Source organism: Triticum dicoccoides, chromosome 5A (assembly GCF_002162155.2).
Source record: "Triticum dicoccoides isolate Atlit2015 ecotype Zavitan chromosome 5A, WEW_v2.0, whole genome shotgun sequence".
Classification (NCBI taxonomy): domain Eukaryota; kingdom Viridiplantae; phylum Streptophyta; class Magnoliopsida; order Poales; family Poaceae; genus Triticum; species Triticum dicoccoides.
This window is the reverse complement of record NC_041388.1, coordinates 693,331,712-693,344,535: the sequence shown is the minus strand read 5'-3', so window position 1 is coordinate 693,344,535 and position 12,824 is coordinate 693,331,712. Positions and strand designations below refer to the sequence as shown.

At 45.1% G+C, this 12,824-nt stretch overlaps 1 protein-coding gene and 1 non-coding gene across 9 annotated transcripts; both read left to right on the top strand.

The window, feature by feature from the left end:
* The first annotated feature begins 2,863 nt into the window (after positions 1-2,863).
* Positions 2,864-2,945, top strand: TRNAS-GCU. The gene has a single exon. It is a non-coding gene; the product is annotated as a tRNA-Ser (tRNA).
* Positions 2,946-3,331: 386 nt separating this feature from the next.
* Positions 3,332-7,103, top strand: LOC119304235. Of its 8 annotated transcripts, none has more exons than XM_037581404.1 (6): positions 3,334-3,749; positions 3,846-4,059; positions 4,142-4,286; positions 5,204-5,318; positions 6,278-6,639; positions 6,735-7,103. In XM_037581404.1, exons 2-6 carry the CDS (start codon positions 4,015-4,017, stop codon positions 6,842-6,844), a joined length of 777 nt encoding a protein of 258 aa, XP_037437301.1. In that variant the 5' UTR covers positions 3,334-3,749; positions 3,846-4,014; the 3' UTR covers positions 6,845-7,103. The 8 variants fall into 8 exon arrangements, 1 of the variants encoding a protein (XP_037437301.1); XR_005148183.1 differs by adding an exon at positions 4,980-5,052 and having other exon boundaries at positions 3,338-3,749; positions 4,168-4,286; positions 5,204-5,298; positions 6,286-7,103; XR_005148179.1 differs by adding an exon at positions 4,980-5,052 and having other exon boundaries at positions 3,339-3,749; positions 4,168-4,286; positions 6,286-7,103.
* Positions 7,104-12,824: the final 5,721 nt, after the last annotated feature.

The window sequence follows — 12,824 nt, the reverse complement described above, 5'->3', positions numbered from 1 at the left end:
GTAGGTAAAATAGTGATTTGTATATAGCAATAAATTACTATTTTTCCATGACGAATGGTGTTTTTTATTTGCAAAAAAATATACTATTGTAAAAGAAAGTCAACCTTATTTTAAAAACTTATGAACTTTTTTGAATTTTATAATTATTATTTTCTCTATATCAGGTTTATATACACCCAGGATCTATATCGGATGTATATACACCTAGGTACCAAACGGCATTTCCCAGCTATCAGAGATGCTCTTATGTCCTGTTCAACACTAATTGCACTATGATGATCCATAAGTATAGGGGATCTATCGTAGTCCTTTCGATAAGTAAGAGTGTCGAACCCAACGAGAAGCAGAAGGAAATGATAAGTGGTTTCCAGCAAGGTATTCTCTGCAAGTACTGAAACAAGTGGTAACAGATAGTTTTGTGATAGGATAATTTGTAACGAGCAACAAGTAACAAAAGTAAAAAAAAATGCAGCAAGGTGGCCCAATCCTTTTTGTAGCAAAGGACAAGCCTGGACAAACTCTTATATAGAGAAAAGCGCTCCCGAGAACACATGGGAATATCATCAAGCTAGTTTTCATCACGCTTATATGATTCGCGTTTGGTACTTTGATAATTTGGTATGTGGGTGGACCGGTGCTTGAGTACTGTTCTTACTTGGACAAGCATCTCACTTATGATTAACCTCTATTGCAAGCATCCGCAACTACAACAAAAGTATTAAGGTAAACCTAACCATAGCATGAAACATATCGATCCAAATCAGCCCCTTACGAAGTAACGCATAAACTAGGGTTTAAGCTTCTGTCACTCTAGCAAACCATCATCTACTTATTACTTCTCAATGCCTTCCTCTAGGCCCAAATAATAGTGAAGTGTCATTTAGTCGACGTTCACATAATACCACTACAGGAGAGACAACATACATCTCATCAAAATATCGAACGAATACCAAATTCACATGACTACTAATAGCAAGACTTCTCCCATGTCCTCAGGAACAAACGTAACTACTCACAAAGCATAAACATGTTCATAATCAGAGGAATATTAATATGCATATAAGATCTGAACATATGATCTTCCACCAAATAAACCAACTAGCATCAACTACAAGGAGTAATTAACACTACTAGCAACCTACTAGCACCAATCCCGGACTTGAAGTCAAGAATTTGATATAAGAGATGAATTAGGGTTTTGAGAGGAGATGGTGCTGATGAAGATGTTGATGAAGATTGCCCTCTCCCAATGAGAGGAGCGTTGGTGATGACGATGGCGATGATTTCCCCCTCCGGGAGGGAAGTTTCCCCGGCAGAATAGCTCCGCCAGAGCCCTAGATTGGTTCCGCCAAGGTTCCGCCTCGTGGCGGCGGAGTTTCGTCCGAGAAGATGGCTTATTATTTTTTCCCATTGAAAGACTTCATATAGCAGAAGATGGCCACCAGAGAGCCACCAGGGGGCCCACGAGGTAGGGGGCGCGTCCCCACCCTCGTGGGCAGGGTGTGCCCCCCTGGTGAATCTCTTCCGCTGAGTATTTTTTATATATTCTGAAAACGTCTTCTGTGAAGTTTCAGAACTTTTGGAGCTGTGCAGAATATGTCTCTAATATTTGCTCCTTTCCCAGCCCAGAATCCCAGCTGCCGGCATTCTCCCTCTTTATGTAAACCTTGTAAAATAAGAGAGAATAGACATAAGTATTGTGACGTAATGTGTAATAATAACCCATAATGCAATAAATATCGATATAAAAGCATGATGCAAAATGGACGTATCACACTACACTAAAATACTATGTGTATCTTTTGAATATAGTGCACATCTTTAAGTACTTGCATATATTTGACTCCCTCTATTTTTTTATTTGAATAGGAGAAGGGTCCAGAAGGACCCTGAAGCTGCATTAATATTGAAACAGTAGTAGTACACAACACATTAAATAAGGACCCATAAGCAGACCTAAACTGCAAACAGTCCCTTACTTTTACAAAGAGAACCCCAAAACATAGATGGAAAACACGATCGGGTCCTCAATACCCTCACCACGGACACAGCTCCATCGTCGTCGGGGACGACACCACTTGGGACGGAGGAGCTTCCATGACACCTCGTCCCAGATTCCACAATGATGATGTACTTCCTCTGATTTGGCAACTTGGCCTGGAGGAAGAAGAAAAGCCGCCCTACTAAGCAGTCATGGCCTGGAGGATATGGTGATGTGATGAAGCCAACCGGCGACCAAACGAAAACAGATAGAGCTGGTACTCCGAACTTGACTCTCAACAAAAAAAATTACATGAAGAGAGGAGAGCTTTCGAGAGGGAGCGAGGTTTGCCAATGAGGGTGGAGTTCCGTGAGTGGATATTTGACTCCCTCATGGTTGAGCTCTTCAAAACGGTTCCAAAGACGGATATATTTTTATCAAATTATGGACCAGAGCTAATATGGACCGATGGCGCATATGAACATGATTAGTACAAAGTTGTTCGATATAAGATTTTATATTAACAAAGGTTGGAATCTTGAAAAGTGTAGTACTAGTAGTGCTTGGAATCCATGGTTTTGTACAAGTGGCCTGAGAGAGAACTGGTTATATATGGCTTTATGGGACAGTACTGCCCAAAGCCCAAAGGTAAACAAGTTGTTAGGAAAGCTGGACACCAAGCAGTCAACTTGGGAAGCTACCTACAAAAATTTGCAATAAAAGTTAGGAAAGTAGGAGTACTCGCGACATTGGGTTTCAGATGTTGGCATCTGGTGTGCATGCTTCCTCCAACCAACCTATATCTCTCTCTCTCCCTCTTTCATGTGCTTTGCATCGTTGCGTGTGTATGAGAGCATTCCATTCGGAGAAAGGTCATCAAGCGACGCTTTGGCCGAGTGGTTAAGGCGTGTGCCTGCTAAGTACATGGGGTTTCCCCGCGAGAGTTCGAATCTCTCAGGCGTCGTTTCCTTTTTGTTTCGCCATATTTTTCTCTGGATGGGCCACAATTACTAACGTGGCTCTGGTTGCCCTTGGGCCCACCGAATGACAGTATTGGTTTTATAGAAGGACTTGTTGTTTTTATTGTATTTTTCTCTCTTTGCTCTTCTGATTAATAAAAAACAATACGTTGTTGCTTTTGGCGTACTGTTCGGTCTATAGTATTGCGTACTTGTATAAGAATAATCGAGTGGTAGCTAGTACTATCATTGTACGCAACGCCAACGCATCCTGCATGGTTCAGCTGCACGCCTTCACTAGTGCATGCGCAAATCTCTAGAGGATCGAACGTCGTGATGGTTCGACCTCCCACGTTCTTCCTACGGTCTCTCCCCTGCTTAAAGAAAAAAGGCGACAGAAAAAAGAACAGCCACGAGCCCACGACCGCACGTCCCCACGATCCAATCACCCCGACCCCGTCGCCCCAATGGCCGTCTCTCCCGAGAGGCAAGAGAAATCGATCCAATCACCCCGACCCCGTCGCCGCCCAACGTCCATGGCCGTCTCTCCCGAGTGGCCAAGAGAAATCGACCCGCTTCCGCGGTTCTGCCCTACAGTCTTCGCGTCGTCCCGCGCCCAAGGGCGCTCTCCTCTACCCAATCCTCCTCCCTGTCGATTGTCTGTCGCCCCATCCATGGGCCTTTCGCCGTGCCCGTGATGCGCCGCGTCCGGGACCAGCACAGAGCCTGCACAGGGTGGTATGAGCGCAGCCAATGCCTCCTCTCCACCCGTCGCCGGTGAGGACTCTTAAGGATGGCTACTGATGACGGTTTGCCCCTCCCCTTGTCGTTCCTCTCTTGACCTCCTCTCTTTTTTCACCGCCGCTCCTCAATCTGTGATGACAAGGTCTCTTTTCATCCTACAGGCGAGGAGACCCATCAGAAGTGGTGCATGCGTGCGGCATGCCATTAGAGAAGAAAGGCTCATGTATGAAGAACGTTGGCACCAGCCTATGTGCCACCATCCGCATAGAAGACGAGGTAGTGTTACCAGATGCGTACACAGTTCATGTGAAGTAACCCCTCATTGCTTCGATGCTGATTCAGTGGATTACCAGTTCACCACCACCGCCATTGAAGGTGTGCAGAAATAGCGTTTTTTTTCTTTCTATTCTCCTCATTAGAGTTATTGTCCCTTCCTCTCGAGTCATGCAGATTCCAGACATGGCGGTTGTTTTGTTTGTTCAGATGCAGGTTCTCTTCTAGGCTTGGTGGTGAAGAAGCCAGCAACGTTGGTGCGCTGCAGCCTGCAGGTCATAGATGTGAAGAAGCAAGCACGAGGCCATGCGGTCTAGCAGCAGGACACAGTATTTCTCAATCCTAAATCCCGCTCTCCTTTCTTTATTTTTTTGTTGCTTCATCTAGGTTGGGGATTGGGAGCAATTAGAAAATGTAGATCAGTGTAGGAATTACACTTGCTTGATCGCTTTGTGTAGATTTGTTAATGTACCAACTAGAACGAGTAAATTATGTGATGTATCTCATCTGGAGGGAGCACATATTTGGAGGCCACACGAGAACAGACAACATCTCTCCCTCTCACACATTAACAATATTTATAGAGATGATAGAAAGACGTCATGCAGACATTTGACCAACAGGCTGAGCAGAACAGTAACAAATGCAAGCATCAGTTGATTCAGTTCTAAGCAACGGAAAAACTACATAAAAAGGGGGACTGCCATCTACATCCTTCCTGAAACTGAAATCAACAAAAACCAGTGCACACATGTCTTAGGGGAGCATGGTCTTGTCAAACCTCAGGATGGAAGAAAAATTACTTCTGTTCCAAGATGATAGCTCGGCCGGTGTAAAAAGATTTGGATCAAATCACTCCATTTTAAAATGTAATCTACCTAAAATCAAACAGATACGAGCCCTGATTCTGAACTATGGGAGGGTAAATTAACACTTACACATAGATATTGATTGATTTAGGACATAACCCCATCTCTCCCATACCCTCTTTCTCTCACTTGTTTTTCCTCTCTTAACCACAGCATGAAGGAGGCTAGGACTGAGTGCAGGCCTGTGACTAGGATCAATAGCAGGAGACAACGTCACATCGTGGATGTAATTAATACAAATTTGACCAAAGGATTTATTGTTGTTTGGCAGACGGGGACTTGTTCATCTTTGTTGTAGCACGGTGCCTTGTTCCAGATATTGTATATGTCTTTTTATGTATCCTTTGTTTGTTCTGAATTTGGCTGCTTTCATGCAGATCAAGTTGTCATGGAGGACAAAAAGAGGGGTGCATTGCAATCTATATTTTTCACTACTAAATGTGTGACACAATCTGTTGAGAAACACATTGAGGTATGCGTAGTATACTTCAGGTAACTAACCACTGCATTTGTTTCGTCAATTATTTCCTTTTTATTCAGTGAATTAAATGTACTTTGGTTAAAAAGTGTGAGTTGAATGTCTAAGTATGCAAAGTTCTCCCATTGGGTTGCCACTACAACGAAATAAACATGTAAATGACTGTTAAACATACTCTATTTTCATTATTGAAAGCCAATGTTTCTGCCGGTCACAGAGCTATATATTAATGAGTTATTATGTTGATGCACACTGCATTCAGTTTACTGAGCTTGTTTCTTTTTTCTGACCGGATTCAGTTTTAATGTAATTGGATGGTGAAGAAAACTAGCAAGTTGCATAGGAGTAATTCATAGGTGCACCCGCGTGGAATAATAATTTTCCAAATGTCAAACAGTTTTAGAAACACTATACATATAAATATCCGAATCATCTGTGCCCTTGTAAAATTTCGTGGAAAAATGATTTGGGAGGATGAGGTTAGGAGGTAGTATGCTTGGGCAAGAGGAAGAGGTTGCTTTAGTATTGACCACGAAGTGCTCTGGTAGTGTCGTAGCGGCCAGCCGGCCACTCGCTCTCCAAATCCTGCAGCTGCGCATGGGCCCGATGGGCTCCACGATCACCACAGCTGCCTCATGGGCTTACCGCTGGCAGTACCGAACCCTCACCAGATTGACCCCACAATCGACCATCGCCCTCATCTCATTATTGCGGTCGTCCTCCCTCTCCCATATTTGGCAATTTTATTCTCTATCATATCCAAACTTAACAGTTAGTTATGCTACAATAGGTGTCTTATTTATGCAATTACATCTCTTTTTATGCGAGCATGATTATTTTCCTTCTGCATAAATATGGCAGTTCATTTTCCTTTTTCCTTATACAAATGTATATACCAATATCATGATTTGTGATGCAATAGGCTACAATTTTCTAATGTTAATCTGTGGGTTATAAACTTACAATATATTAGTATTTCAGTATATGCTCATTTCATCTGGAGGTACAATCTCAACTTCTTGAAGCAACATACAGTACCGGAGGGTGTAACTTTTGGACATTTACGTCAAAACCTTGGAGATGATGGATGCTCGGTGACTAGCTCTGCATGCCTTCTATGGGGTTCAAAATTACTTTATGATGTTCATCCTGCTAGGCTGCAGGGTCATAGTGCTTCCAGTATTTTTAATTTTGAATCATATAGTCAATCAATCAGTCATGGATCAGATGGTTTAATAAGTTTTTTTGCATTTCATATGGTAGTGATCGACAGAGGCTCTTTTGGTCCAATCACTGAGAGATCAAATAGCTTGAGCTTGCCATACACAAAGCAATGTAACTAGAATAGTCTTTATTTTTCAATCAGTTTCCCAGTTATATTTCTTCTAGAATTCAATTTTTTACTTTGTGATTCATTGGCTTTTTGTTAGATGATACACGCTTCCAACTACAGTGCAGACGCTCCAAAAATCAGGCTACATGCCAGCTGCAAACAAATATAATAAAGTTGTTTGGGTGGATCTGTTGTGGTGCTGCTTAGGTGGATCTAATCAAGACAACTATTGATCGTCTTCCATTTCAACAGCAGCAATGTGGGGTGTCACATGTGGAGTAGGAGGTGTAAGAGAAGATGGAGAAGGTGATTATTCTCGCATTACATTGAGTGTTGAGTGCGGGGTATATGGAAATATTTGAATTGAAGACGATCCGGTACCTGAGATAAATGATCGAGGAGACGCATGACTTGAATAAAAATATTTGTGAGAATATGAAATGAGGAAATTACTATTTCTGACCGAGTCTTAATCTGAAGACGACATTTCGATGATGCTTGCATTCACGAATTGAAGAAACTCCTGTCTATGATGCTTGCTTTCACGAATTGAAGAAACTCCTGTCGAATACCTTTGTTGGTTGCAATTATCGTTCAAATATCATCATTTGAAAAGTAGCAACGCATGTTCTATTCTCAGAAAAAACATACTCCCTCCATCCATATATACAGGGCCTAATGTGTTTTTCGAGTCTGCTTTGACTATTGATAAGGTTAATAGTATATGAGATGTATAATATGAAAATTATATCATTGAAAACTCGTTTCAAATACAAATTTGACGGTATGCTTTGTGTAATTTGCTGTCATATATTACCATATATTATTGCTTTAACATGTGGTCAACGTTAGCCTCGACAAACACATTAGGCCCTATGCATAGGAATAGAGGGAGTATTTTATTCCGTCTAAAAATATATTTTTATCTCGTGGCAACGCACGGGCATCCAACTAGTCTATGTAATGTGTCTATCAGTCTGTGACTTGACGAAGCAACTCCGGATATAGTATCATGGATGGGTTGACGGACGTACGCTTGTGTTGGCTGACGGGGACACTCCAACAGCAGCTGGGCAGCTCAAGAGGAAATTGAGCGGCAAACGCATGTGCCATCTCACATCTCAGCCATGCATTATAGACCTCGCCCGCCCGCTAACGACGACTTGCTTATCAGCTGATCGTCCTGATCATCATCAGACCATCATCATCTCACAAACTATCAATCATCTTCAAAAGACCACGCAGTAAGTAATTAGCCTGTCGCCAAAAGGAAGGGACGCGCCTAACTGATCAATCAAATTAAATTTAAATCGATGGAAGCAGCTAGCTTAATCATATGCATGCATGTACACCGTGATGAAAAGCGATGGAGCCGGGCAGGCTCAGAATTTCATTCATCGTACAGGAGAGAAATAAAGAAGCTAGCCTTTTGCAAAAGCATAAAGGCTCCAACCGAACCGGTCGACCATAAAGAAAAGTAGTAGATACTGGTATTTATAAGTACGTACATAATATTATGTTGATAAAGTAAACAGTGGTCCGCCCGTGCTAGTACACATTGTCTTTTCCCCTAACAACAAAAACAAGCACGTACACGTGCACTTGGCTGCATGCTTGCTTCGTACACGTGCATGCCCTGCGATTTTGATTTGATCCGCCACCACAGCCGTTCTTTGTTGTGAAAACTGAATTAGGAGCCTGAAAAAATTATGTATAAAAAAAAGCCTGAAAAAAATTGTTGATCGGGACAAAAGAAGGAAGGGGAGGAAAAGGAAGAGATTTCCTATTTTTACTAAGAGCAACTCCAATGTTCGTTCGCCCGCGTCCGTTTAGGTCGGCGTGGACAAAAGTGACGGCCCAACGCGCCGATCCAAACGGACGTGCGTTCGTTTTTCGTCCGCGGGCGACCCATTTCAGGCCCATTTTTGAGCCGGATTTGCGTCGGCGCGGACACGAGACGGACGCGCGCGCGCCTACTCCTCTCCCCGGGCCCGCCTGTCGGTACCAACCACAACCATTTCCCCCATTTTCCCAAAAACGCTCCCGCCAGCGCGCGCCCCTCGCCCCCAAACCAGCGATGGAGGACGCCATCGACCTCGACCTCGACGCCGCCGCCGGCCTCGCCTTCCTCGCCTCGTCCGGCGTCGTCGCCCCCTCCGAGAAAGGCAAGCCTCGTGCCCCGCGCAAGACCGCCGCGGCGACCAAGCCAAAGAAGGCGCTGACGCCCGAACAGCGGTCAAGGGAGTCGGCCAAGAGGAAGGGCCGGAGGCACGCCGCGGACGCGAGGGATGAGGCCGCTGCGCAGGCCGCCGCCGCGCAACAGGAGTTCACCAACGCCCGCGTCGCCGCTGTAACGAGGGAGCGCCGGCGTTTCAAAGAAGAGCAAATGAGCGCTTTCATGGAGATCCAAAGAAGGAGGCTTGACCTTGACATCGAGAAGCAAGCCAAGATGTTCGAGCTCGAGGCCAAGAAGCAAGCGAAGATGCTAGAGATCGAGGCCGCCAACGCCAAGACAAAGGCGTAAGAAGTGGCTCTTGCAAGCATGATGACCGGGGTGGAGATCATGAAGGTGGATCTCAACGCCTTGTCGCCAAGGAAAAGGCCGTGGTTCGAGAAGATGCAGGCCGACATGCTCAAGTTCCAGGACGACTGATCTATGGCGTCGAGGGCCATCTTTTTGTATGCCGGCAGGTGTGCGGGTATGACCACGGGAGCCGCGGTGGCGTGGTCGAACTCCTAGTCCCACCATTTTTTGCGTGCTGGCATGTGTGCCGGCCGGCTGGCGAGCGAGTGCGCCAGCAGGAACTGTGGTATTTTCTGAAGCCGGCATTGTATGCCGGTGCTGGCATGGTGCCGACATGAGACATGGCCGCTGGCATGATCGGCCGCGGGCCTTTTTTTTAATTCAAAAGTTGAATGCGGACATGAAATGGGTCAGCGCGTTGGGCGCATTACCGACCCAAATGCAAAACTGGGCAGACGCCGGGCGGCCGGCCGACCAAACGGACAAAAACGGACAAATGCGCCGTCCGTTTGGGTTGCCCCATTGGAGTTGCTCTAATCCCTCCATTAAAATTGAGTCATCTATTTTGAAACGGAGGAAATAATACTACGGGGCAGCTGCAACGCACACACCAAGGAGAGATCGAGGATAATCACGCGACAGCGAAAAAAGGTTTGCCACACTTGGCAGTTGGCAGTATGAGCTGAGGTTATTACTCGCGCATGCTAATTAATTTGTACTCTCTCTATAAAAAAATATAAAAACATTTAAATCACTAAAATAGTGATCTAAACATTTTTATATTTTTTTTACAGAGAGAATATTTAATCAACCACTTAGTTAGGGGATTGATTAACAAGCGCCGGCAGGCGGTGGTGGTGTGCGGTGTGGACGGTAGAGAGCCAGACAGACAGCACAAACGACAACCTCCTAAACCGCACGTCGAGACATGCAGTACAGACGCACGGGACAAAGCAAAAAAACATCACGGAGCCGGCCAGGTGATTCCTTGGGAGCGCAGAGTTCCATCTGTTCCTCCAGCGTCCAGGACTGCTATTTGCCTGCCGTTCATCATATCCACTGCATTAGCGAACGATCCACTTAACGTTACGCCATTTCTATCTGTACTTGAAAGAAAAAACAAGTTTTCCCATCAAAATAACACTTCCTCCGTTCCGAATTACTTGTCGCAGGTATGAATGTATCTAATTATATTTTAGTTTTAGATATATCCATTTCTGCGACAAGTACTCCCTCCGTTTCTAAATATTTAGGAAAGGAGGGAGTAATTTGGAACGGAGGGAGTACTATGATAATGAAAAAACAAGTTAACGTCACGCCACGCATGCAGGCCCGCTCACCAACCCCCCGTCCTCATCCTCGCACCACGCGGGCGTGGGTAGTGCGTACGTACACACGTATTTATTTTCTGAAGGGTACGTACACACGGCAGCAGTCACAGATTTTACTACTACGTGTTGTGCATAGACAGAGTCACACCACACAACCAATGGCTCAAACACATCAAGTTCCTAAGCCTAAATATCAGGTGCGTTGCAATTCGTTTTTAGTTGAGGTGCATCGCAATTGCTGCAAGTAAAACATTTTAATAATATCTATATCTATATCTATATCTTGGAGGCAGATCCAATTAATCTCGGCCATCAAACTAAGTCAATCCAACGACCTAGACTGCTCTAATGGCGAGCGTTCAACGTGTTTAACATACAATTAATATCATGCCAAATATTGCACTAATCACAGAATTAATCTATATCTATATCTATACAATATAAAAAGAACCAAAGGGGCAGATCCAACTGATCTCAACCATCAAACTAAGTCAATCCAACGACCTAGATTGCTCTAATGGCGAGCGTTCAACGTGTTTAACATGCAATTAATATCGTGCCAAATATTGCACTAATCATAGAATTAATACACAAATAATAGCATACCTAATATCCACATGTAATTTATATATTACCTAAATACTAACGTGCATTGCACCTACGCATTTACTAGTACCCGCAAAAAGAACTTATTAATATAATTGTCAATTGATATCTTTAATTGACTAAGTAGCAGTAGTCGCATTTTTACAAGGCCCACTTTAAGGGCCCCTTTGATTCAAAGGTTTTTCATTGGGAATTTGGAACGATTGTTGATCCAACCCATCAGGACCGCAAACCCACTTTAACTTCGTTTGTCGGCCCCGTCACAGGAGAGGGCGGGAACCCATGGCTTCACTCTGATGGTGGTAGGGCTAGAAATAAAGTTAGGTATTGTCTTCAAACAACGGTGATGAGACGATGATACCCCCCCGCCGACGTGGAATAACGTATTCCCCGCCCGTCCACGGTCCGACGATTCTTTTTCGCATCGTCGAGAGGTGTGTGAGGATGATGTGTCCTTCGATCTGATTCTTTGGTCTGGCTTTTTTGTTTTCAGGGTTGTCTTGGTAGCGCCGTCCTATGCGGCGGACAACGTGGTTGTGCATCTAAGTCCTCCGGCTCCAAGTTCAATCGATTAAGGGTGGCTTAGCATTCGCCTCATCGAGGAACGTGTGAGATTTGTGTTCCTCAACTTCATTTGGTCGAAACTAAAGAGTTCCGCGGGTCCTTATCAACATTATCTTCTATGCGGCTTGCTATGCGGATCACAGCTATCGACGCCTTCTAGTCTAAATCGACGATTTATTGGCCATTGTTTCTACAAGTTCTTGGGTTTAAAAATTTGCTTTGTTGAGACGGAGAGACAACGAGGATTGCTCACGACGCGCCATCGATGAATGTAGGAGAAATAAGACTTTGGTGGCATTTTCATGGCAATTTATATTGACGTGATGATGACAAAATTTATTTTGGAAGAAGGACAACTTCCTATCAAATTAAACAGACCGAGGCAAATTTACCATACTACTGGCTAACTAAATTTGACATCCTCAGCAAACATAATTTGCCATAAAAGCGTTGGATTTGTCATGCTTGAAAGTCTGACGTTTGCTGGATATTCGGGTCTAAAGAAACCCTCATCCAAATCCATGTTACTTCTGTTAGCACTAGCAGCGGTAATTAGCAGAGTGAGAGAGAGTGTGTAAAAACGCAAAGCCAGCCGCAGTGTGCTGGAGGAGAGAATAGCCGGCCGGGTAGGCGGGCAGCACTATGCCGGGAGAGAAAGTGAAGAGGCCCCACCGGTCAACCACCCTACCTCTCCTCCTCCCCCTCCATTATTCTATTGCTGTCTTTTAACCGCTTCTCACCGTCGTCCGGTGGAGCAAATGGAAATGGACAAGCAGAGTCGCCTTAGAAATCTCGCAACATCTGATTAACGCGCTCGGCTCGGCTCGGATCTTTTTCTTTTTGTGCAGTTCCGCCGGCTCCCTAATTAAGATTCCCCTTCTCCTCCTCCTCCTTCCCCCCTCTCTCTCCCCCCTCCTCCTCCGCGGCGCGGCGCAATGATTTCCGCCCCCCTGCTGCTCCGGTACCGCCCGGGAGCACACTAGCCAGCAGGTAGCAGTACCAGGAGTTGGAGGAGGAGCTCCCGCCGAATCTGCTCCGGGTGGTCCTACGCACAGCGCCACCTGCCGTATCGACGACCGGTTTCGGCCTCGGCCGGGGGTCGTCGGCGCGGCGGGCGGGATGTTCAAGCTCCACCGCCACCGCTCCTCGGACCGGAGCGTCG